This window comes from Genypterus blacodes, unplaced genomic scaffold, assembly GCF_046128005.1.
Source record: "Genypterus blacodes isolate CSIRO-AG114 ecotype Tasmania unplaced genomic scaffold, CSIRO-AGI_Gbla_v1 ptg000054l_1, whole genome shotgun sequence".
Lineage (NCBI taxonomy): Eukaryota > Metazoa > Chordata > Actinopteri > Ophidiiformes > Ophidiidae > Genypterus > Genypterus blacodes.
This window is the reverse complement of record NW_027466866.1, coordinates 249,297-274,823: the sequence shown is the minus strand read 5'-3', so window position 1 is coordinate 274,823 and position 25,527 is coordinate 249,297. Positions and strand designations below refer to the sequence as shown.

The 25,527-nt window shown below is 42.3% G+C and overlaps 2 protein-coding genes across 3 annotated transcripts in view; both read right to left on the bottom strand.

Moving 5' to 3' along the window:
* rabgap1l (RAB GTPase activating protein 1-like) overlaps positions 1–25,527 on the bottom strand; it is a 73,992-nt gene that overhangs the window by 35,671 nt on the left and 12,794 nt on the right. Inside the window, exons 11-13 of one of the 2 annotated variants that reach the window (XM_076151385.1) lie at positions 23,971–24,100; positions 19,787–19,880; positions 18,228–18,378 (exon numbers count right to left, since the gene is read on the bottom strand). In XM_076151385.1, coding sequence (XP_076007500.1) covers positions 18,228–18,378; positions 19,787–19,880; positions 23,971–24,100 — 375 coding nt within the window. The remainder of the gene's footprint in view (positions 1–18,227; positions 18,379–19,786; positions 19,881–23,970; positions 24,101–25,527) is intronic. The other variant, XM_076151386.1, reaches the window with a different exon arrangement.
* Positions 3,001–7,408, bottom strand: gpr52 (G protein-coupled receptor 52). Its single transcript, XM_076151209.1, has one exon. It carries the CDS (start codon positions 6,999–7,001, stop codon positions 5,883–5,885), a length of 1,119 nt encoding a protein of 372 aa, XP_076007324.1. The 5' UTR covers positions 7,002–7,408; the 3' UTR covers positions 3,001–5,882.

Genomic DNA, 25,527 nt, shown 5'->3' with positions numbered 1-25,527 from the left:
GATGATGGATTACTTCACTTACTGACTTTATGGACAATTATTTTTTCAAAACAAAAAACAGCAAAAACCCTTATAAACTCTACTCCGCACCAATGCTCTTTCATTTTTCATTCATTCACCCCCATCCTCCTACTCTGACAACAACAGTAGCTGTGGCTAAATGTCGCCGTGGGAGAACTAGCCTTACCGCGATAGCCTTGGGCGAGAGAGAGAGAGCCAGAGAGAGAGCCAGAGAGAGGGGAGGGGGGTATGTTAAGGAGCCAAGGGGGCAATTTGCCCGTCTTATGGTATTTAATTCTGCTAAAATGCCCTAGGAGAGAATTAGAGAAGCTGGCTCTACAAGTGCTGGCAACAGACCTCAGCACCTGGGATCTGCAGAGTGCTTAACAGTAAAAAACATCCACGGTTTGTCCTTCACCGTCTGTCTTTGTGTGCTCAGTGCAGTTCTATTCTGTATGTGAACAACTATTGCACAATCACATGAAAATAATAGGAATGAATCACAATGACAACAAAGCTTTTTTTAAAACGATTTCAAGTCTAAACTGCAAACAATTCACTCGACAAAAGCAGTTGTGTTGTATGAGGATACAGTGGCTGTGGAAACCCAGCCCAGTGGTATCAGCTTTTACCAATGGCTGATATCACTTTACTTGTCTCTAAGTTGTGTGTGTGTGTGTGTGTGCGTGTGTGCGTGTGCGTGTGTGTGTCAGCCAGGGCACAGAAGGCTGGCAGCTGGGCTCAGTTCTACAGCAAGTTGGCATTTTCATTCGCTCACTCGTCACTCACACACAGACACACACGACTTACTGTACTCACGAGGACCTGCATTATTTATGATGCAATACGATCTACAGCCTCTAACCTAAACCGCCACAGCTTCAACCCACCACAACTGTGACATTTACCATTAAACCGCGCCACGGCTCTCAAACAGGCCTTTGAAGAAGTGAAGGGCGGCTGCACATTATGTTCACTTTTCAGAAATGTCCTACAGTCAAGATCTAAAACTAACCATGGCCTCCAAACACACACACACACACACAGACTCTGCTAGTCTAATGCGGCATAACACACTAATGAATATTCATTATTAGGTTAAAAATAACTGGAGTCTTACAATGGAGGCTTATTCTTGACCAGGCAGAAAGAAGCACTACAGGCTGAATCAGTCACTCAGCCGATCTGAACCAATCACAGCCCAAACTGACACTGCCGTCTCAGGTGGGATTCTGTGAGTGCTTTCTTCCACCATTAACCTCCTGACACCCTGTGGACATAGCATTTTTACTTCCCTACACCTTATAAATCATTGTGCTCAACTTAAGCCTGTTGTCCTCATATCTGGACATTTTTGGCTGCCTCCTAGAGGTATAAATACCACTTTGGGTCGCTAGAAAACATAGCAGACAGGCAGAAATGTGTTCTACTTGTTGTGTTCATGTGTGGTTAACATATGGTCACACTTTTCACTGTTTGTCTTTACCTATTAGGTCCCACTAATCCCAAATAATAGGGAGAATTTAAAATAGATACAAAATAAATGTCCGGGTATGAAGAGGTTAAACAAATGAAACTTGAAACAAATGAAAATGGTGCCATGGGACAATCAGGAGACAAAATTGTCTGTGAATTTCAGAATCTGAACTTTCAAAGCGGCAGTGAACCTTGAGAACGGCTTGAAACCAATTGAAACTGATGCACATATTTGGGAGAGTGTGAGAGAAAGAAAGCTCTAGACACCGATGGACTGAAAGCCCCTCTACGGCAACCATCACATCCAAAGGGGAAATGTAAGTGCGGACCTCAAAAATCAGCTGAGGAAGTTTCGCTGTGTGATTGGACACTTTTCACTCGATTTCAGAGATCTAGACCATTTTACAGTTAGTAGGAAGGCGTATTGAGTTGTAGGCTAAAGGTGTGCGTAGTATGAAGGAAGGGTTTCGGTGTGATTGCTTTTCGACACAAAAATGAATCTATGACCATTTTGTCACTAGATGGCCAGGCAAACCTCTTAGCAACCGTGGACATCAAAGAGATTGCGATATCAAAGTTAAAGGGAGATCAAGAGATTAAAGAGTTGCTCTCAAAACGGAGAGGTCCTCTAGTCGAAGTCAGTCAGTCTCTAATTCAGCGGATTCACAAGATGAAACGTTAGTTGAAGACCATTATAATGTACTTTCTACATTATAATGGTCTTCAACTCAGCTGCATTGTTATGTCCAACTTCCTGCTGTTCATCCCTGTCTACCTCCTCCTTCCTATCCTTCCTCTACTTCTTTTCATTTACTGCCCTGTCACCACTCCTTCCCCACCTCTCTGCTGGTCGTAATCAGCCATTTCCTCAGTCTTCTTCCACATGCCTCTATGTCCTTACTTCTCCTTTTTGCCGCTCCCCTCACTGTACTCATGATCAGCAAGAGTGGTTTGGCAGCTCGCCGGAAGTCTAGAGGTGAATATATGAATTTAAGGCCAATTTAAAAGGCACGAAAGAGGGAGAGGCTCAGTAATTAACTCTCAATGGCAGTAAAGGGCAGGCTGCAGAGCTGTTACTCAGCCTAGGTTGGTAAACACTACCTGATCTGCTCTGTACCAACTAAGCAGTAACGGACGAGGCCATAAAGGTAGAAGCATGATGACATTGATATCACCCGTCACCCCCCTTTATTACGAACATGGCACCCCAACACGAGTAACAGAAATCATTTAACTAATACCACTGAATAAAATAAGGCAATAAACAATTAATTCCCTGGCTAACTACAAACTGAACACAGTGGTAGTGTCACATGGCAACAAGAGAGAATAGTAGTATAACTTTGGGTGATTCTGTTAGTCATGAATAAAAGCTATACGTTTGTATTTGAAAGAAGAAGAAAAAAGGGCCTTAACCACTTCAACTAGTAGTCATCAAATTCAACAACAGATGTCTCTTGATTATAGCAACATTTCATATACTGTATAAAGGGAAGCACACAGATGTACTATTTTCATCTTTATTGGACTGGCAGCAACAGCGAAACCATGGCCTCTGACAAAATGTCTGAAATAAAAAAATAGATCAACAGACTCCATCTTCTATTTAAAACAACCTATTTCATTTAAAACAAATGGATGTGCCACAGCTTTACAAGAATTTGTCTGTTTGTTTGTTTTCACTGTACAGCAGGTTTTAAAACGGATACACACATTTTACACACAGTAAAATCATATACAGCATTTTGTATAAAAGGTGAAACAGAAATAAATAAATAGTACTTTTTCCGTAAATAAGTTACTTCTTCTTTTTCTTAGAACACCCTACCAGTGCACTTAGTAAGTAGTAAGACTTTTGTTGAAAGAGAGTGACAGTGTTGATTTTTCTACCTCTACATTTTGGTTGATGTAATATTTACACAGAAAGACAATTCTTCAAAATATCAGTTAAAATCTGTGGCTGCTGGATTTTGTTAAAAGAAACCTTGGCCAAGACACATAACCTGCAACAAAAAGCACACCAACAGATTGGATATTTGGGGAGCTTCTCAAGAAAAACTTATGAGAAGTTACGCAAATATACATACTCTGTTTGATTGGTAATATTCCACTTATACTATGCTATATGGAAATAATGTATATCATATTTTAGGCTATTACAGATTTTTACCTACTTCTCTTTTCAGGACACTGAAGGTAATACAGCACAAATTCAGATCCTATGAATTCCATTTACTACCCCACTAAACACTGCTTCAGAGCAGTGCCAAAACACCAGCTATCAATTAAAAATGAATATCAAAGTCGAGCATGTGACAGTTAGGTTGTGACTGTTTGTTTTTTCCTCTTATCTTATAGACAGGTAGACACACAAAAAAGGATGTATACATACTTTGATGCAAACATTGATTGACTTGGCCCTTAATAGGTTCAAGTGGAAATGAATAAGGTCATAAGAATTTATTATGACAGCGTTCCTTCAGATGTGTACATGATCATGGGAAATGGTCGTGTACCACGTTAAAAGGTGCTGTATGTCCCTGTAATCATTCACTTGCCAACACCCTTCGCTAGAAAACACCTTAGGCACATACTGTATATCTGTAATGCATTAAAGCTGCATTAAGCAATCTAATTTAACACCAAACTAATTAACCCAGAATCAACCGACTCCCAGTTATGTGAAACAGTTAGAAGTGCTAATGATGTCACTAAGAATCCACTTGCCACACACGCATTCATCTCATTGTCAAGTTAGCTGAACTAATGAAAACAATGAAAAACACAAAATTTGACTTACATTCATCAGGTAATAAGAAAGAGGACTAATGGGATGTCCATGTTTTTCCTTTTCTGCTGGATGTGCAAGAAAGTAATTGTGTGCACATTTTGCATGAAAACATAATATGGTAAAGGCTCACTGTGTTGGAATCTCTGTCTCCCCCCCTTGAAGTCAAAAATCATTTAATGCAGCTTTAGAATGTGGAATGAATTACACGAGTTACGATTAAGCAGCATAGAGTCAAACAACAGTCACAATATCAAGGGCTGGTTTGCTGGGTCATGTGGCTTTTATCATTGATTGATTGATGAAAATTACAGGCAGGCTCTAAACCACAGATAACTAACACCATCACAAGAGCGCAAAGAGGGAGACTGGTACAAGTCATTGGCAAACGTATGTGGTGATGTTCACAAATTCCAGCTCTGCCCCATCAAATCCAATAGTCAAGGCAGTTTACAAGGAAAAATCACTAAAATGACTCCACTATTGTGCTAAGCCAAAGGTGGTCCATAGGGTGCTTTTACAGAACACATCAACTGCATCTTCTACAAAAACAAGACAAGGTCTTCAGGCTTAACCAATCTGTGATGGCAGCATTAAAAGACCCCAAGTAACTAACATATAAAAGTACAGTGAAGTTCCAACATTATCTTCAATAAGAAGTCAGCAAACCATTAGTTTGGAAAGCAGCAGTCATCTGATGTTTGGCCACAATTACATATTTCTTGAAATAATATAAGGAATAATATGCCAGCTGTGACCTGAGCTTTGTGGATGCCCTCCTCAATGACATTTTTAGTGGTATACCCAGTATATCAAATATTCCTTGTATAATTTTGACGAGCCAGAGAGATGTTTAGGCTGTCAGTTTGAAATGTTCACCTGCAGCTGAATGGTGCAGCTAATGCCAAAGGACAAAATAAGCTCTGTCCAAAAATTAACCAGAATATTAGCCATTGAAATCATTGTTAGCTGAAAGTCTGGATGAACTGCTTTACCCATTTTTCATTGAAAAGAAAAACAGATCTGTGGCTAGTGACACTGTTTGTTAAGAAAAAAATGTTTACCACCTCTACCAACACAACATACTTCAGCTGAATCAGCCAATTTGGGCTAGAAAAAACAGTCAAATCAGCCACTATTTAAGCAGCAAAACAGCTGTGAACATTTTTAGAATGTTTATTTAGTTTTAAAGTCTAATGACATTTATTTAGGACATTTAAAGAGGTTTCGGTTTACAACTAATACAATTCAATAGGCATTGAATGATGGGGACAAACTGTCATCTCTCTACTTCGGACCTGGCTGGCAACATACAATGAAATGTAAAGACTTCAGCCAGTGGAAAAACAAAGGGAGACTAATTTCTATCTAATGTGCAACTTGTCTGTGTACCACAGATTGAAAGCCACCATAGGGTGCCCATCTGTCTTTACATAGACACTAGACATCCATGAAAACCTTGTAATGCAATAAACATGGGTTCATGGTGGCAGTGGTGTTGTCACTGATGTCAAGTTACACATACCAGTACAACAAAACGTTTGCTCTGTTGACGGGTGGAACATGTGTTGAGATTCAAGAGTCTCATTCTTAGATTGCTGTAACATTAATAAATCTTTTAGATAGAACACGAGTTTGCCCGTTTCCTTGGTTTAGGCTCTCCAAAGTCCCTGTCATCAGCAGCACAGTGGCTGAAGGAGCAAATTGTCTGCGAGAGCCTCCGCATTCCCAGCCGGAACACGCTATTGGACAGACTATAGATGACACAGTTGCAGAAGCTGTTGCTAATAGCCAGCCAGGTGGTGATGAAGGAGAGAGCGGGGCTATTGAGCACATGGGAGCTCTCCAGCAGGAAGTAGATAATGTAGGGCAGCCACAGCATGTAGAAAACACTGGTGATGCGAAAGAGTACCATGGCGTAACGCCGGTCTGGTCCATGTCCCCCGTGATGCCCGCTACCCCCACCCTCACCTGCCTCCATCTCCTGGCTGGGGAAGCGTGCTCGCCGCTCGCTGATCTCCCTATTGTGCTGCTGGCAAATACGAAAGATGTGGTAATAGGTAAAACAGACCACAAGTGCAGCGGGCGCGTACAGCAAGCACACAACGAAGCCAGTGAAGAGGGCTGAAGTGGGCCAGGAGTGAGCACACCACTCAAAGATGTCTCCATGATAGCCTGGCTTGCCCCAGCCAAAGAGGGAAGGCAGGAAAACCAGGCTTGAATAGATCCAGATGAGGGTGATGCAGCCTCTTAGCCGGCAAGGTGTGACCAGCTGGTTGTAAGACAGTGGCTTAGTTATGGCCAGGTAGCGATCCACACTGATACAGGCTAAGCAGGCCATTGAAACACTCTTGAGAACAGAGATGACATAGCTAAAGACTTGGCATGTGACAGGCTCTTTGACACCTGCCGGGTAGTGGAGTAAAGACAGGGTGGGCACCAGGCAGCTGAGTCCCACCAAGAGATCAGCATAGGCCATGGTCTGGATGAAGTAGCTGGTAGTGTAGTGGTGCAGCAGAGGGGCACAGTGGAATACAAAGATAACCGTCAGGTTCCCGGCAATGATGAGGACTGTCAGAAGAACGATGACAGCCGTCTCTAGGATGCAGGCCTCTAGGCCCTCATTCAACCCCCAGCCCAGCGGACAGGAGTGGTTAGAGGCCCTGCCAGGGAAGATGTCTACCTGGCTGCTGTTGGCAGTGAGCACCGGGTCCGTTGTCAGTTCAGACTGGTTCATTGTTCTGGGTGCTATCCAGGTAGGTCAGGTTTTTGGTGTGCCACCCATAAGACAGTCTGTCTGAAATTGGAGAACACCCTCTCCTCCCCCCTTCACCAGATGTCTGCAGCCTCCCTCAGTAAATGGAACTCATCACACTCTGGCACACTCACTCTCTCGTTCACTTAACTCTCACATAGCTGGGTCTCAACTGAACACTGACTGGAGGAAAATCAATACAGCCTCTGGGAGGGAAGGAGAACCAGTCCAACTCTCCTTTTCCAATCACTCATGGTTAGTGAAAGTACTGGGTGGGTAGCAGTCAGAAGTTTAAAAAAAAAAAAATATGTAAAAAGCGGTATTCCTTCGGCAAACAAAAAATTGTCAAACATTAATGCTGTGGCCAGCATCAATTGCAGAAGTGAGCTTCCCTGCTGCTTTGCCTGCCAGTCTGTAGCCTCATCCCCTGATTTTAATGAGGGATGCCACCAGGAGGCTGAGTGTGTAAGCTGGCCACACAAGGGCAGAGAGCTCAGAAGATGCAAGGCAGGAAACCAGCATGACGCAAAGTAAAAAGCTCTTCCCTCTTGACAGATCCACAGAGAAGATTAAATAAGGGGCATATGGCCTCTACTTCACACACAGCAAGCAGATAAAATGCATTGATTGCAGTTACCAGGTGAGTGTTGCTGAGGATTAATACAAAAAGCTACTTGGGAGTCTCTGAAATGTCTGGTGAGCAAAATGACATCCACATTAGCTTCGGCATTTTTTAATACGAATCCAAAGTCTCACTGTGCCATTTGATTACTGCCTTTGCTGTCCAACGGCGGGCTGCGCTCTTTTTTTGTTTTGTCCTTCGCTCAGAGTCAGGAGCCAATGTAATGTCCAGCAATTGTCAGAATCAAAACACAGACACAGGCGACAACACGGGGGTCTCTGCAGGAGATAGTGCAGCGGCTCCCTCTACACACGCAGGGCAGGGGACGAAATGTGTCTGCACGCCATCCCTCAGAGAAGCGAGTAGCGCAGGACCGTCAAAATGCACGGATGTAGTCTATTTTAAAAGTAAACCCGCAAAGTTTAAATCCGAATGTATACGCATGGAGCGAAGCGTTGTGGACTCCCAGGATGAAACTGTGCGAGGTGAAATTGGTGGTGTAGCTGAAAGGACTCTCCAGGATCAATAAGTGGCCGGCTGAAAAACACGCTCCACTCACATTAACTCCTCAGCAATCCTGTGGTACACACTGTGACAGGGGAGGGGTGTGTGGATCAAACAGCAGTCCACTTGTGTAGTCCATAAACTTGTTGGTTGCATTTAAGTCCTGATATTCTGAAGCACACGCAGGGGACATTCAGTGTCACCATTGTTGTTTGATGCAACAGCTGATTTTCTCCCTGCATTTTTTCAGTCCTTTGAAAAGGGATTTCCGTTTACTTGTAGGGGCATGTGGCTCTGTCGGATAGTCTGTAACTCTTCTCTCTGTACGTCTATTGACCCAAACAAAAACCCTGGCAGGAACAAGAAAAAAAAAGGAGAATCCACACAAGTAGTATTAAGAATAGACCAAGTCCCAGTTGGAGTCTCAGCTTTCAGCACTGTCCTCTGCAAACGTCCCCCCTTAAAGCCCACACACAGTACAAGACATCCAATGTTTCCACAAAATAAATCCTCGGGTCCCGGCTTATAGGAGGAGATGAATGCAATGTAACTGTCAAAAGCTGCAAAGGAAAAGAAAAAGATGACTGTGCTGATGGAAATGAAGAGTCAAATCTGCTGCAAGGGAAGCGAGGGGACGAAGAGTCCCTCAGCCCTGGTGCAGTGAGAAGGAGCGATGCTGTGACTGGCTTACACTTCCCTCCCTCCCTCCCTCTCTCCCTCCATCTCCCTCCCTCCCTCTCCACACCATTTCTCTAGCTTGCACACTCAATCCCTCTCCCCACACACTCACACAGAAACAGAGACCCTCCCTCTTTTTCTCTCTCTCTCTCGCTCTCTCTCTCCTTCAGCTTCTCACTCATCCCCCGCCTTCTCCCATCCCAGCTGCACCTGAGGCTCCCTGCCACATTATTCAGTCTCTCACTGGCTTTCTCCCAGAGGTAAATTTGGATACATTCCCTATTTACATATTACTTATCTCTCACAGTCCACTTTCTATTAACTAGAGCCCTCCCATCAACAGCCAGCCCCCCCTTCTCCCTCCCACTTCTTTTTCCTCAATCTCTTGTCTCTATTCATTCGCCCGGCACCCAGTACGTTTCCCAAACCCAGCCTGAACGTCCGTGATATTCATATGTAAAAACATGGAAATTACCCTGCTTGCATAATTAAATTGTCCCAATGAAAATCTGAGATCAAATATAAGACAACAAAAAAATGGCATTAAAAATGTATAGCTCTGGTTAATCTTCTGAACCTTATTTTATCTTCTCATACCCTGAGAGATGAAGGAGAGAGGAGGTTTGGTCCGTCTAAGGGTTAGGGGCCTCAGCCTACAACGCTGTTCAATACAAGAATCCAGACCGTCTACGGGGACGGCACACTTCCTTCATAATCCCACTGAGCATTGAGGACACTTGGTCTGAGCAGTCAAAGTCCATCCTCCTGTCCCTTATTGTTGTCAGCCTCCCAGCCTCCTCTGGATACTTTATTTAACCAAAAGCTTAGCACAGTTATGCCTACCCCTTAGTTACAGTTGCCAGGCATTTCAGCCATTTGGGAGCATCTGTTGGCCAGCAGATGACAAAGAGGATCAAGCGACAGCAAATTGGCTAAGGAGAGGGGGCAAATGGAAATGAATTGTGCGGCATTAAAGAGGGGCAGGATGAAAGGGGGGGGGATAAGCTCACCTTTAGTTTACATTGTTCCTCACAAAATGCAACAGCATCGTTTTTATACCAAAGTAAAAAAAGAATTGAATGGAAGGCAGATATTTTAGAAACCAATGCAGCACACGTCCTCTTTCTGTCAGGTAGGAAGCGTCGGTCGTTAGGAATAAATATATTGATTTTAAATGAGTAAATACGTGTTGAAATGTACAACACAGGCCACAGAAAACTAATATGACAGCTGGAGTGTCAGGTTTCAAATGTTTCACCATCACATTATCAACATAAATGCAAAGACGTAGTAATCTAACTTCACACACAAGGGAGATTCATTATCCATTAAATCATGTTTGAGGTCAAAATGATAGAATATCAATACTCTAGTGAAATGAAATACTCAATGTGCACCTACAGAAAGCTTCCCCACAACAGAGCCAGAGTGGGAGAGGAAGAAAGAAAAGAAAAGCTTTAGATCATCATCCCACAAGCCACTAAAAACACCAGACAAACACATTTCACACATTTCGGACAAACGGATAAGTTGTCACTCTCGTAGATTGGGTCAATAGAGATCTCTCAGCACACAGCTCTTTACCTTTAGAGGTGGACACTGATGAAAAACACGACCAGAAGGCTAGTGTTAATAATTGATTATGCTTCAACACAAAGCCGGGAGGGCCACTTGGAACTACAGGTGGAAGCTCTTGGTGATTGCAGTGTCTACGCTCGATGTGTTAGCATAAGCAGGGAGTTTACATACACAGTACATCCCAGGCTTATCTGTTGAAGCTATTACAGCTGGTCTGTCTGAGGAGAGTTGTCAGGTGCTTTAAATACATAAATTAGACAAATTACAAACACGAAGATCGTTAATAAAACCCTCACTGTAGAGGCCCTTGGATGGTGTTTAACACATTCCACTCTGCTGAATGACCTTTTGTGCAAAGGAAGGTTATATCAGAGCCTAGGGCCAAACAAAAGCGGTCACTCTTAATTTTGCATTCTGCCCATGACAGTCAGTCAACCTTGGCCCTGCCTGTAGAAAACATGTAGAGGTTCCTGCTGCATAAATCCCAGGGCAGCAGGGGGGGAAAAAAGGGGGGAGAGTAAAAGACAAATGCCTTCCAGTGCCTTAACATCTCGCTTTAAGTCGCAACACACAGAGGAGCTCTTGAATCCACTGCGTTTAATGCAGAATATTGAGGCACTGACAGTATCCATGTTATATTGGAGCTATGCACAAATCAAACACTGAAAATGCTACACCCAAAAACAAATATGATTGATAACAATAGGTTAACACTTTTCTAAAAAGCCTGTCCATCACGGTGAAGGATTATGATGACTTAAAGCCCGGCTCCCAGATATAAACAAAGCCGCTGAGACCATATTTGAGATACAGCCATACCCATCAGGGCTGCCGTGATTCATGCTAGCACAAAACACAACAGCATGCTGGAGCTCACGAAGGAACAGTAGGCCTGTCGCTATTAATCAATTAAAATGGATTACTTGATAAAAATAAAAAAAGATCAATGACTAAAACTGCACACAGCCGATTATTCAAAGTGGCCCAGATGGTACAGATGGCACCTGCTAAGCTAAGCTAACATCTGTAGTCTAAACAGAGCACAACCGGGAGGTAACACTGAAGTTTTATTGCACACTTGAAGCAGGACAACGTTTCTTCTGTTCGCCAACTTACTTCCCCAAAACGACTTCATTTTAAATGTGTTTCGTGAGTAAAGAACCAGCTTCATGCAGGCTACGTGACCTTATCCTTGCCCTGTGGCCTTGCTATGCGCCGCTATCAGGTAAAATGTAAATGTAGACATTTGTGTGGTACTGACAATCAGAAAGGCCCTGAGGTCTATGCGACGGTTAGTGGGACAGATTAGTGCTGCTTCACCGCTGGATAGAAGCATTCAAGCCAACGCTATCAGCATATCAACACACCAAACCTGCTTTTTAACACCTGCCTGCCTACTGTGACTGAGACATTATTTGTGTTCATCATCAAAAGCATGTCACTGATCACTGACTTTTGGCAAATGCAGCATACCTAACTTACATAACAAGTGGCATTTGTTTTCATTGGCACATACGTTTATCAAATGAGTAATGGTGGCTATGGTTAGATTTCCCCTATAACCTAAAATGAAGGGGAGAAAGTCAAACACAGAAGTAGAGGCTGGTTCTCAGGTAGCAGCAACCGCTATCACCTTTCACATGACAATAATTTATGTTGAACAATTCTCTGCTTATCGTTACAATGTATAATGCCTACATTAAAAATGGCTTCAGCTGAATGGTGAAGATGAGCTAAAGGTCAAACACTGTGAGCGCGTTGAAATCACCATCCGTCATCTTCATTTAATCTCACACCGCACGGCGATGAAGAGCTGTCTGACCGCTCTGGTTGAGATATTTCTATTCATTATTCTGTAGTCTGCTTGTTGTCCTTGCACCATGTAGGTCAGGATCAGGATGTTATCTGCCCATCTTAGTCATCTATTTGATGCTGCCTGTTAAAATATTACAGCTTTAAGCTTTAAGCTTCTTCACTGGGGCCAAGAAAATGGAAATACATTTGTTTTTAAAGGGAAACTGCCTTTCTGAGTTTGATTGAGTGAGATTTGGATGTCGATATTGCACAGTATCTCTCCTCCATTTTTATTGATCTGGGACAAAAAAGCGAGAGTGACTGCATCGAGGAAGAGGAAGAGGAAGAGGAAGAGGAAGAGGAAGAGGAAGAGGAAGCGGAAAGTGGCTGTGACTGTGAGCCTCCAGTGAGTGTGAGAGGTGAGAGCTGGAGGTATTGCAACCAGAGGAGCTTGTGAGCTGTATCACCTTAATCTAGCTTGTCATATCAACACCAGCACAGCTGTCTAATACACACATACTGTGAAACAAGCAGTCGGGCTGCGCAACGCCATGTTAAATATATTTTTCTATGTGTTCTGATCGACTTTGTCACGTCTCGATGATGGAATATCATAGCCTTCGCATTTCAAACTATGCAATAGATTCGAAATAGTTTTTGACTTGAAAGCTGGTTGTGTGTGTGTGTGTGTGTGTGTGTGTGTGTGTGTGTGTGCGCGCGTGTGCGGCTAACAGGACTTTTAGATCTTCAAAGCTGTTTTCAGGCAATAATGATTAAAGATCAAAATAGAAGGCCGAGCTCATCTAAATCAGTGGATATTGCATTCATGTAGCTGCATAATGTGCATCTGCGCACACAAACGGTCACTTCTTCAATTCTTTTTGACTTCAACCGTTGGAAAGAGTAACATACTTATTTAATTGTAAGAATTTTGTATTCTTATGGCGTAGACAACAAAGAGGAAGATATATGCGATTTCTAACTAAAACTATAATTTTCAATAAAAGGTTTTATCAGAGAGAGTTATAAGTCGACTTGTACATCCTTGGAGAAACTCTCCTTTGCATATATAGACCTGAGAGCCCTCCAGTGTCGATCTGTATTGTGCACCAGGCTCTCAGACCTGAAGCACCAGCCTTGCCGCGTTCACTGCTTGGGCTTGTCTACTTCATCACAATGACAACATGCGTCAATCACATTCTTGCCATCTATTTCCTTATAAATGTTGCTGTTAAAGTGAAAGCACGTTAGCTGCCCATTTATTCTCCCATTCCAAACCCAGAGAGCTGTGGTGCGCCTAGAGAAGTGATGTCTGTGCTCCTGGGGTGAGCCTTCATAAGAAGATGGACACCAATCCTGCTTCCCAATCATGCAAATATCGTTTACTTAATTAATTACGAATGCTAAGAGTGAAAGGTGAGAGCAGACACAGAATTGTCATGGAGACAACTTCAAGCAGAGTGCGATCCACAAACCCTTGCAGTTACCATGGTAGCCAATTTGATGTACATTGTACTCCATGTATCTGTATGTGGGTTATCAGGCGTGGGTGCGGCAGTTTTTTCAGCCCAGCTGCGTGGCTGATGCTACCTTTGATTATGTTAAATGCCATCTCCAAGCTGGTGCCTGGCCTGAATATGATGCCGCATCACAATGTAAAGCACCTCACAGGCCTGGGCCATTCTGCTGGGAGATTTCATTACATGCGTCATAAAGATTGACCTGCGAGGGCTCATTCAACTGTTGGATGAGACCATCAGCACACTTCAGGAAATAAGTGGAAAATAACTCTTCAGCTGTTAAAGACGGGACAAAAGGGAAAAACTTTTTACAACATTGAACTGGCTCCTGTGTCTGCACCAATCTCCCGAGTCCACATATGTCACCAACGCCCAGTCTGAACACTGCAGTGTGTGTGAGGAGTACAGCCCATCAGATTATAATCATGCTACTGTGTGCTAGTGTGTTCATCGGCATTTTGCAGAAGCTCACAACCAAAAACAGGCAGCAGGGTAACAGCAAAGCCACAGCATCCAAACAGCAGACAAGTACGATATTCATCTAAACCTCTGGATCAGAAAGAAATGAAGATGAATGATGAAGAGCAAGAGGAAAATGTAAATGGAACATTTAAAAATCTATTTCCTGTCCACAGATTATGCCACTGTATGTTTTTCATAAAGTCTAAGGCTCCTAAGCGCCTGTTAAAATGGAATTGCTGTTGTTCCAGTGGACAGATCCTGACCTCTGTTAACACATCAGCAGTGTTGTGGTGAAACTGGTCTTTGGAGAGGTGGGCCTGGAAATAGCTGGCTGAGCTTCTTTTAAGCTGTAGATTCAAGCGTGGCAGCATAGTTTGGGCTCGTTCAGCTCTGGGGAGACGAAAAGGTTGTTCAAATGTCACTATCGCCCCCTCCCCCTTGTAGCCAACACCGCCTCCACCCAGCCACCCACCCACCCCGCCCGCCTCAGACCCAAACGCAGTGCTACACCAGCTGAGTAAGGAGTTATTTGTGAATGTCTTTGACACCCTGAGGCCATGGTGTGTGTGACTTGAGTGAGTGTGGGTATTTGTGATTGTGGACGCTATGGCTGTAAATGAGTCCATTATATCACTGAATATGACGCTGATGATCTGTGACATCAACAAATCCAGCAAATGACCACATGTTGGTAAATTTGACATGGGTTTCATCTAGCCCAATTATTTTTACTCAGGGATTTTGATTGTAAAATGTGTTATGGCATCAGAAACAAAATTGTTTTTTGCTCCGGCTCAACTCTTCACCACTCCGAATTCAGCTTGTGAGTTATGAATTGGCTTCACCTCATCTTAAGAGGTCATATGTCAAAGGGCTGAGAACCGCTGACCCTAACTATCCATCTTCTGGACTATAATTCAATAATTGATCAGGTTCAAAATCAATAAAAGTGTCAAATAAATAATTGTGTTCTAAGAAAATGAAGACTATGCAAGAAGAAAAGAAAGCACTCACTGTATGATAGTTAACCAATAATTCTGAGGATCTTAGACCAGGGTGGGTGTGTGTGTGTGTATCTGTTGTTGTTGCATGTTCACATAACTTCCAAATATTCAGTTGAACATAACATTGATGTTCAAATAACATATGATACTCTCACTGTCCTTATACATTTGCAGACATAGAAACATTTAACCAACACGTCTGATGCAGCTACGAGCTAATAGTATTTGTCTAATGTTTTATTGTCTTATTTCTTTGTTGTTATCTGAACAGGGTTCTCTAATATTTTGTTCCCTGACCTAAGTTTGTTGTTTGAACTCTGGAAATCTGGCTCAAGTGGACTTTGATGATGGATTTAATAAGAAAACATAGTTTTTTCTTTATTGATTTAATGATATTGTTTTCTGGATGACTAACAGTCCAGATAAGAATTAGAAATAAGAACCGAGTTCACTCAATAAACCAGCAGAACTGTATTCTTTCCCATGGGTGAACTATAAAAGGGTTTGTGATTGGTGAACATTTCAGTCAAGGTTATTTGATGAAGGTTAACGCCAGAACCTTGTAAATGAAACTGAGGAAAAACACTAAGACAAAAGAAAGAAAATGAAAGACAGGTATCTTACTATTCTGTGTTCAACCACTCTATTCAGTGTCTCCTACTTTAGTAATGTGAGATAGAAATCTAACTCACAATGAGAATCACTTCAACCACGCATAAACAACAACAAAACAAGAATTAGTTTTGGTGATGTCGGTTTAGGGACTCCAACTCACACACTGCAGGGGTTTATCACACTGCAGTGTGTCGTTATTTAGAATGATACACACCAGTGATTTATGACACTGATAACTCCCCATAAGGGCGACAGTCCAATTACTTAGGATTCAATCAGCATTAACATCATCACTGGGCCCAGACAACAGACATTAATAAGCTCCACATCGCCCTCGCCTCTGCTGTCATTTGCCTCTCTTCCCTCTTTCCCTCCCCTCCATCTTCGCCTCGGTTCCATTCACTTGGTGCGGCTATTAATAGCCCGGCCACCCAGCTATCAATACCATCATTACTCCAGAAAGACAGAGGATGTGGGTGTGGCCCAGTCAATGCGATGAGGGTAAATGTGCCAAACAACAGAAAGCTAGTCTTATGCAACAATAGAGAACAACACGGTTTACCTGAAAGATTGAGACAGAAAGCAACAAATGGAAAACAATCGTGGAAATCAAAAGGTGATGTACAGCTAGAGAGGGAAAGGAACAATAGTGCTGAGAGCGAGAGAAACCTAGGAGACATACTGTAGCAGGAACACAGAGTGATACAGTAAAAGACGAGGAAAGGGGACAAAAATAAAAGCAAAGTGTCACTGTTACAGCCTGGTATCGAGGGACAGAAAGAGTGAGAGAGACAAAGACATGAGAAATGGACAAGGTAGGCGAGAGACAACTGTAAAAATGTAACCCATGAAGGAGAAGAATCTGCCTGCTCTTGACATGTATTCATTCCTTTTGTCCTCTTCCACCTTCAATAGCGATACAACCTCAAATTTATGGCTCCAGATTTCTTCCCCCACCCCACTCCACCCACGCGTATTGATTGAGCGAGGTAGTTTCGCCCCTCTCTACGGTAAAGAGGACCACTGTACCGTCCACAAAAGAGACCATCTCTTGTCTTTTTATCACCCCCCTGCTCTCTCATTCAATGAGGCTTTGCGGCTCCAGCTATTAGTTTACAAATAAATTTACAGTGTATTTGCCGATTTCATTTACAGTCTTGCTTTTCTTAGGGGACAGCGTGTAACACAAAGGATAGGTGAACAATGGGCATCAGTTTGCATGGCAACAAATGTTTGCTGGTTGTGGTGGAGAGAAACAAGCGATGCTGCATGATTAACCTGTTAAATTACACCCTGCCCCTTGATATGAAGAGCCCTCCGCAGCCATGAGTGTGACATGTGAAAGGACACGCATAGGGCTGAAAACATTTCTACATTGCTGTAAAGTGAAGACATGGGAGATCGGCAGAAACAAGACATACGTTGGTTTATCTTGATATGACGAAATGCAGCCCTGATGTATGGGCCAGTAAAGTATCCTAGGAATGTCATTATCTGGAGAAGACATGTAATCACACTCACACAGGGCCATGGTAATATTCTTTTATGCTATTATTATACATTCTCTATTTGAATTCCTACAGGCTCTCTGCGAGGCTAAAGGATGACCATGAGATGAAACAGTCCTCAGACTCCACTACAAGGCTTTTAATATCAGCATTCAACAAGCTTTCAAACAACAATATCACAGATGTTGAGGCATGTCTGGTGTGTTTGCCATGTTGCCATGTCTCATATGCATTTGTTCAGTCATAATCAACCACCAGTTTTCACACACAGCAATCCTCCTGCATGGGGATTTTCCCGTTCTCCTCATTATATCTACGCAATCATTTTGAGTCATGCAAATACCTGGTTTTCACTAAACACACAAGGAGGGCTTCCTTTCCCCTGGGAGTCCCAACGTACAGCCACAACACACACACAGCACCCAGGTACGCAGTCACACTAACAGCTTAAGCAGGCATATTCGGTGGGAAACTCAACCAATGCAAAAATAAGACGCTAACAACAGCTAGTGCAGCATTCCACGACTCTGCTAATGAGCCAATCTTTATACAATATGAATAATCTAAAATTAGTCAAACCATTGTCACGGGTATTGAACAGGACAGCTGTGTTACAGTGTCCTCAGATGGAGATATGATCAAAAATCTCATCTGAATTAAATCAATCAATTATTAATCATAACAATTACCTGTGCCAGAATGACACAAATTAAACAGTGAAGTCAATGAATAAATAACAAGCAATATGTGTGCAGTTATATTGAAGCCGTCTGACAACTATTGGAAGTTGCTTTTTAACCCATTGTCACACGAACACACGCCGTGCGTCTAAACTGTGTTTTCACATACATGAGGCATCTACAAAGACATTATGTTACAAGGAGTGCTCCCTCATTGGCACATTTAAGTGTGTGTGTCTTTACCTTGGTGATGAGGATACGGTAGTGCTCAAGCAGGTCATGGTTGTCGTGGCAACCGGCCAGCAGCTGCCATACTTCAGCTCTGAGTGGCTCAGGAATACCGTTGCGAACCAGCGAAAGCAAGCCCTTTGGACGGCTGGACAGGTTTCCTTGCCTGACACACACACACACACACACACACGGACACACCAATATTTTAATCATCTCATATTTAAATTATTTAATTCAAGTGTAGTCTGTACAATGTGATAACTACTTTTCTTGTCTTTTAGTCAGTTGTATGGACATTACTGCCATGTAGAGTGACAGTATGAAAACCTGTCCATCAAATGCAAAGTCACGTTGATTTATTGACATGGCAGCAACACTTAGTTATATTTGAGGCACAAATTAGAGCCAGGACGCAGTGGAAGTGTTAGATGTTGTTTTTCCTCTAACTAAATCATTGAGAGAGATAAAATCACTGACTCATTCTTGGAGACAGTGATACTGGGCGTGTCCCAGTGTGACCACAGCCTGCCACTGGGCTTCCATTAAGCTGTGCTGATGTATCTGGAGGCCTAACAAACTTATCTTATTCACGACCGTAGCGAAAATACATTATGTATGACAGTATGACACTTCTGTTATTTCAAGATTAATACTGTAATATTATCTATAACTGAATATGACTAATTACAATATAGAGATCAGCACTGAGTATGGTATTAGTATCCTTAATACTGCCTGCTGCTTGAGTTCTGCCACAGGAGGAAAAACCCAGTGTCAGCTCATTTTAATGATGCTTGAAATCTCATCATAATGTATTTATTGAGGCCATGTGAAAGCCATTTTCTAGACGAACTGCGCCTTTTTGTGCTGATGCAACGATCAGAAACCAGGCAGTGAAATGAAAAGCCAAAAACATTTGTTATCCCAGTTAACTATCTGCAGCTCTGGCTCTGCCTATGTATCAAAAACAAGTTCTTACTCTGCATAATGTCACAGCTACGAATGCTGCTAATGCAAAAAAATACTGAAAGTCAAACAGGAATGCAATTCAATTGAAATGGGGTCATTGCTGTGGTGGAGGGAAATTGCTTTACATGAAAAAAATGGGGTGATAAAAAAAAAAAAATCTAAAGGTGATCATTGACTCCACAGCCCTGTAAATCACACTGAGTGTAACAGTCCCTCCAGCTTTTCATGATTCCTGAGGGGACTGGAATAAGTGTCCATGTGTCTCAAAGTGCCCTTGAGTGAAAAAGAAGCAGCTACATACATACTGTATATACAGACACACACAGAAGGATGGGAAGGAAAAAAAGTCAATACACAAACACCCACTCCTTCATACTATTATTGTAAATGCTATGTGTGCTATGCCGAGGATTTAAAAAGCATTTAAATAAGTTTTAAGTTTGGCTCAAAGGTGTGGAAGGGCAATTTCTTTTGATAAGTAGGGGTACTTCACATACTTCTTACACATTTAACAAGTTCTAACAACGACTTGTGTAAAGATATGATTGTAAATAACAATACTGGGATACCATTGTGTCTCAGTGCTTCTCTCCCACTCTTACCATTTGTTGAGGATTCCTCCCCAGGACTCCAGGATCTTTTCAGGACAGTCTTTTGAAACATCTCCTGTCCCGCTGGAAATTTCACTATCACTGTCTGTAGGCAACACAAACACAACCAGATAGTGTTAGACGCTTGGTCTCCATTATACCTCCGGGTAACACAATCAATATTTGGATGACATTTGTATAATAAAACATGCGTGGTAATGTAAGATGTAATTGCAGGCAGGACATATTTTGTATTTCTCTTCTTTACATTGCATAAGAAGAAGCACCAGGCCAGAAACTAGCAATTTAAAGATATTTTGCTGTTCTGCTCATTTCTGATGCAACATTTTTAAAAGAGTGCTTCTAAATTTGAGATGCTAAATGAGAGATTCTACGCGAGTGAGGGTGACATTAATTTCCGCGTGATCCGTTGAAACAACCTAGGATTGGAGCTTCTGGTGAGTGCTTTTGGTCTGTGAAGGACACCTGCATCATGCTGATTTGTTCTGCATCAGCCTCTGGTTGTTGTTATGGATACCTGATTCTGTAGCCGTAATAAGACCAAACACTGGCACACAATGGGGTGCTACAGTAAAGTTTAACCAATCAGCTAGGGTTTCTCTGTGCGGCAGAATACCTAGATAATTCTCAATATGCTGAGAATCTCGATCCACATTACACAAAGCAATCGCACAGTACACATGACATCAAGTGCAAAATGAAAGCCTAAAAGTTTGCTATTAATGGCACAAAGTCAAATGGATGAAGGGAATGGGCGGTGTGAAGTGCTACGCCTTCCTTTATTGCTGTTTTTCTATGCGGAGGTTCACCAGGCAGAGAATGAAAATAGTGGACTACTTGTGTTTGGCTTTAGAGGCATTAATTGACTGTCTGGGCTGCTTGGCTGCTGCTGAGATGAAGTGCTTCTCCAACTGGAAAACACATACAGTACATACATAGACTACATACCTCAATACAGAGAGGTTATCTTGTGTAATGCAGATATTCCGTTTCTCTGTGTCTGCAAGCTGTCTTAAATGAAAGAATTTGCTATAAACATACCTTTCATAAAGTGTTAAAAGAAGACATTTTGTTGGAATGTGCTGCTACATGCTCACTGCACTGCTGCTTCTATACATGCTTGTGGCCTCAGTGGGGCTATTCAGGTCTTCCTAAATGCTTGGTGAGTCCTTTCAAATGATTCAGACCCAGCACAAAGCTTTGGCAACGTCACGAGGAACAGAAGCATGAGCCCACTGCCAATTTAACAGGTGACGGAAGGAAAACGCTGAGGTGAAGCTTATTCCTCTAACCTTTTCATCTGGAGCGAGACTGAGCATTCACAAGTCAGTTGAATCAGTTTTCAGTTAACATTAGAGCCACAAGAAAGCCTTTATTACTAGCACCACTTTACAATTAATCACAAATTAGAAATGATCTATATCCTCATGGTTTTATAGAAAATCCTTTGCTATGCTTTGTACGTCTTCAATCCGATAGCATTCACAAACTCATCTTATTCTCCACTCAGAGGAAGGAAAATATGAATTGAGGATGTACAGTATATAGAAGTGATTACTGTTTGTGTGTGTGTGTGTGTGTATCACAAAGGATCACAATAAGCCACAATCACAAAACGTCAGTGTGAACAGAAAAGACAAAGTCAGCCTTTGGAGGAATATTCATGAATTGAATTGAATGTGTGCGTGTGCGTGTGTGTGTGTGTGTGTGCATGTGCGTGTGCGTGTGTGTGTTGTTGCAGGTGTATATTCATTTCTGTTCACAATGAAACTGACCTCCAGTTCCCTGAGTGCCTCCACTTTTCAGCATGAGCAGAAGGGGGTGTCACTTTATCAGCCCCCTGAATGGCTGCCACAGTGCCAGATGAAAGCTCTGTGGCCTTGGTGGCTGACTCATGTCTTTGGTAGAGGTGGCAGCTAGGCGTAGGAGAGATGCTTTCTGCCTCCCACTCTGCTAATATCTTTTATTGCGTCAAGGTGAGAAAAAGTGGGAACGAATTGACGAGCTACACACAAAAAAGATGTTTGATTATAAAAAGGTGCATACAATAAGCGCCAGACAAAAAATGATCCGACGGGTCCAAACTGTTTCACCTGAAGTGGTATTTATACAGTACAAGACATTTATGTAGAAACCCAATCATATTTTCCGTCTGCGTGGAAAAACAAAAGACGACTAAAACAGAGAAGAGATCTGTAATTGTCTAAATTAAATTCTGGCAGGAGGTATAAAGAAGTGCCTGATCAAAGCCATACAGAGACAACAAAAAGTATCTCCTCAACAGAGTAGGGAAAAGGCGCGTAGCATCTACCAATCGCTAACAAGCTTGTGGTCTGTCCTGCTCATGTTAGCGACTTTAACTAGGCTGTACTTGAAAACCACAGCAGTCTTACATCCTGCTACTGCTGTTTAGCTGCTTCTGTACCTCTGCCAAAACTGCAATTAGAGATGGGGTCAAACCCAAACTCTGCTTTGGTTTGTCACCTACATGGGTCACATTTGAATCTAATGAGTTTGCCGTCTTGCTCAAGGACACTTACACGGCGCCCACGATGACAAGACAAACACGGTTGATGTGTGGCTTTCTTTCTGACAGACTGCAGCTGAAGCCAGATGGTCTGAAGCAATCTTCTCAACAGTCTGTGGCCGCAGAGTCTGCGACAATCAAATCACAACGGGCTACTTTCCGGGCTTCCTTTCAAAGCGCCGTCATTTTAACGCAATTACAAACAGCTAATTGACAAGCATGATTTAGCTGCTTTAAAATATTAATATAAAATAATCATTAAAAACCAAACAGCTATATACATTGTCAGCACTGAATCGGACCACCATAACAATTAAGAATCGATTATTTAATAAAGCCTCCTGGTGATTAGAGGCTGCCTGCGATCTCTCATAATGTGCTGTGTGTGAGAGCAGAACGACTGATGATTATATACACAATAGAAGCTGCTAGTAAATAAAGATGGAGTCGTTTTGGAGCCAGTTTTGGTTTTACCCACTGAAAGAGACGCTGGTAGAGAGGAGCAGGAGGGATCGATTCAACTCTAAATAGCAATCAAGCAATAATCGATGAAATCAGCAGCGACCCTCAATTTGAGCAACTCTTTGCCAAGCCTGTCTGTCTTGTTAGGCACAGAGATTCTACACTGCATTATGGCCATGTTATGAATCAACAAACTATAACAGGGTTGGCCCAGGCTCCGTTTCAAATCTATCGCCCTTGCAGAAGAGTGTAAGTATACACGGACCCAAAATCACTACTGCTGTAGCCCCTGTAGCCACAACACATGGGATTCTGCCTGTAGCTCAAAGTTATCCACACTGGAAGACTCATAAATACACACAGCCTCTCCTCCACACATGAAAACATCCAAACATCCAAACAGACAAACACACGCTCAAACTCAGTCAACACAATCTCTCCAGCAAACTCCCCAGACGCATTCATACATACAGTTATCAGCCCTTGCTACATTCTAACACATGCCTCCCGAATACACATCTTCAAAACAAACCCTACATACACACACACACACGCCTGCCAATTTCTATGTGCCTCAACTAAATTACACTTCACAGTTGATTCATATCAGCCAAAGAAGGCTGTGTTGCATGTTTGCAGACTGAGGTGGTGTTGGTGTGTGTTGTAAAGCCTCCATCTCAGACTGGTTATCAGGATATATGATCCCATTTGGATCAGGTGTTCTTGCCCACCCCAGAGGGAAAAAAAAACGGCTGCTGGATATAGAGCACATAAAGCAAACACTGCTTCGGACAAACTATTTATGGTAAAGCAATCCTTTCTTTTTGTGCCTCAGAAGGTCCACAAAAGTCACATTTTCCTCTCAAATTGAAGGCGAAAGAGGATTTGTACAACACCGTACAACATGAGGTCACCTTTTTCAATCAAATAAGATTAGGACGATAAACCGTGTTGACTTGTGGACAGACAGAGAGACAGAGAGAAAGAGAGGGGTAGATCTTCTGGATGTGTGTTTTCTGTAAAAGCCTTTAATGCCTTTATTGAATCATCACATCTCATGACTGTTTCTTATAATTTGTGCATATTTAGATGTTATTTAGATGTTATTTAGTTGTGATTAGTGAACTGATTGCAAAATTGTCAAAAGATCAAGCAACTGAGGGGTGGGGGCCACAATTGTTAATACCTTCATCAGCTTCCTCTTCCTCTGCAGGTGAGGCCAGTCGTCCTCTTCTGCCGTTGCTCCACTCAGTCTCCCTCTGCAGACTCACCACCTCATAAACGGTATCGCTCTGTCCTATCGTGTCGGGTTCCTGCTGCACTCACACACACAAACACACACACACACACAAGGTACAGTCAGATTAACTGTTTTAATACCAGCGAAATAAGAAAACTGGTCACAGTAACTTGTAGAAAGGTTTGTGACACATTTAGCTAAATTTAAATCTTAAAGACATTCTCTGAAATATAAGTAAATGTTTAATTTCCCAGCTGTACTGAGAGGAAGTTGGGACACGCTGGTATGGGGTGGGGACGGCATTAGGGAAGCTGGGGAGGAGGAGCAAGCGGAGGAAGGCAGCACGAACAGCCCTCATTATATTAGAGCTACAGTATTTATGGTTTGGAGCCCTTCCCAGTGGCATTAAACCACTAGAGGTCAGCAACGTCTTTACTACTCCTTGATGCCCTTTTGCAGAACACATACAATATTTTATAGCCCCAAATTTTACTTTGATGACTAAAAACCATAAATCAAAAACGGTATTTTAGGAATTAAAACTTTTGTCAATTTAAAAGTTTTGTGTCAATCACACTCCTGAAAATGTTCACATGGAAGCACAAAGTTAAGATGGTAACCAAACACACACAACAGCTGACTTAACCTTAGGGTTTCATAAGCTATTGATGTTTATTTCTGGTCTATTCAATTACTGAAGTGCTGTTGTCTTTTTCATCCACCTGGTAGTATAGATCAATGAGCCGCATTGATCCGCTCACTCCCATGGCGTCTAATGACTGAGTCAAGTCAGTGATGAGAGCACAAATTGGAAGAGAATATCAAAAGCCTATTTTTAGTGAAAATCAGAGTAGGATTAGGTAACACACTTGTTCTCCTGTGGCTTTGAGGCAGAGTTCATACTATAAGCCTGTTACAACACACACAGGTGTTTTGTAATAGGAAAATTATTACAACTTATTACAATTGATTTTGTTGTAGCAAATAGTAGAATATCAAATTTATGTAACACTTTTGGTATTACCAATTGAAAATCGAAGCTAAGACACAATTTGTCTTGGCATGGAATTTTCCTGCAACCCACAAGCATAAACAGCTTTTTCATCCGTAAGCAGTGTCAGCAGAAAAATGCATCTCACCTGTAGAAACGCGACATTAAAAGATCTCATTCTATGCTGAGAAATGACAAATGGACAGGCTAGACTCCCACAGAAATATAAATGTACAATGCACTCTGTTAATCTTTCAGAATGTCCTTTATCCTTGGGAAAGACATCTATACTGTTTAGTGCCTATTCTGGTCTTGAGCAGGGCTCCATTTTGATTTGTCTGCTCCTCTCCCAGTCTCTTTTTAATTTGACAGGAACCGACCTTGAAATGAATTCAGACTCCACTCATATGATCAAGTCGTACAGCCGAGGCAGGTTAATTTTCCAGCGGAACAGACAATGAATATGCACCGTCTATATTCACACCTTGGATAGTTGCCAACCTCCACAAAAA

Excerpts from the sequence above, each read along its gene's own strand:
- gpr52 (XM_076151209.1), bottom strand. The coding sequence starts at position 7,001 with ATGAACCAGTCTGAACTGACAACGGACCCGGTGCTCACTGCCAACAGC.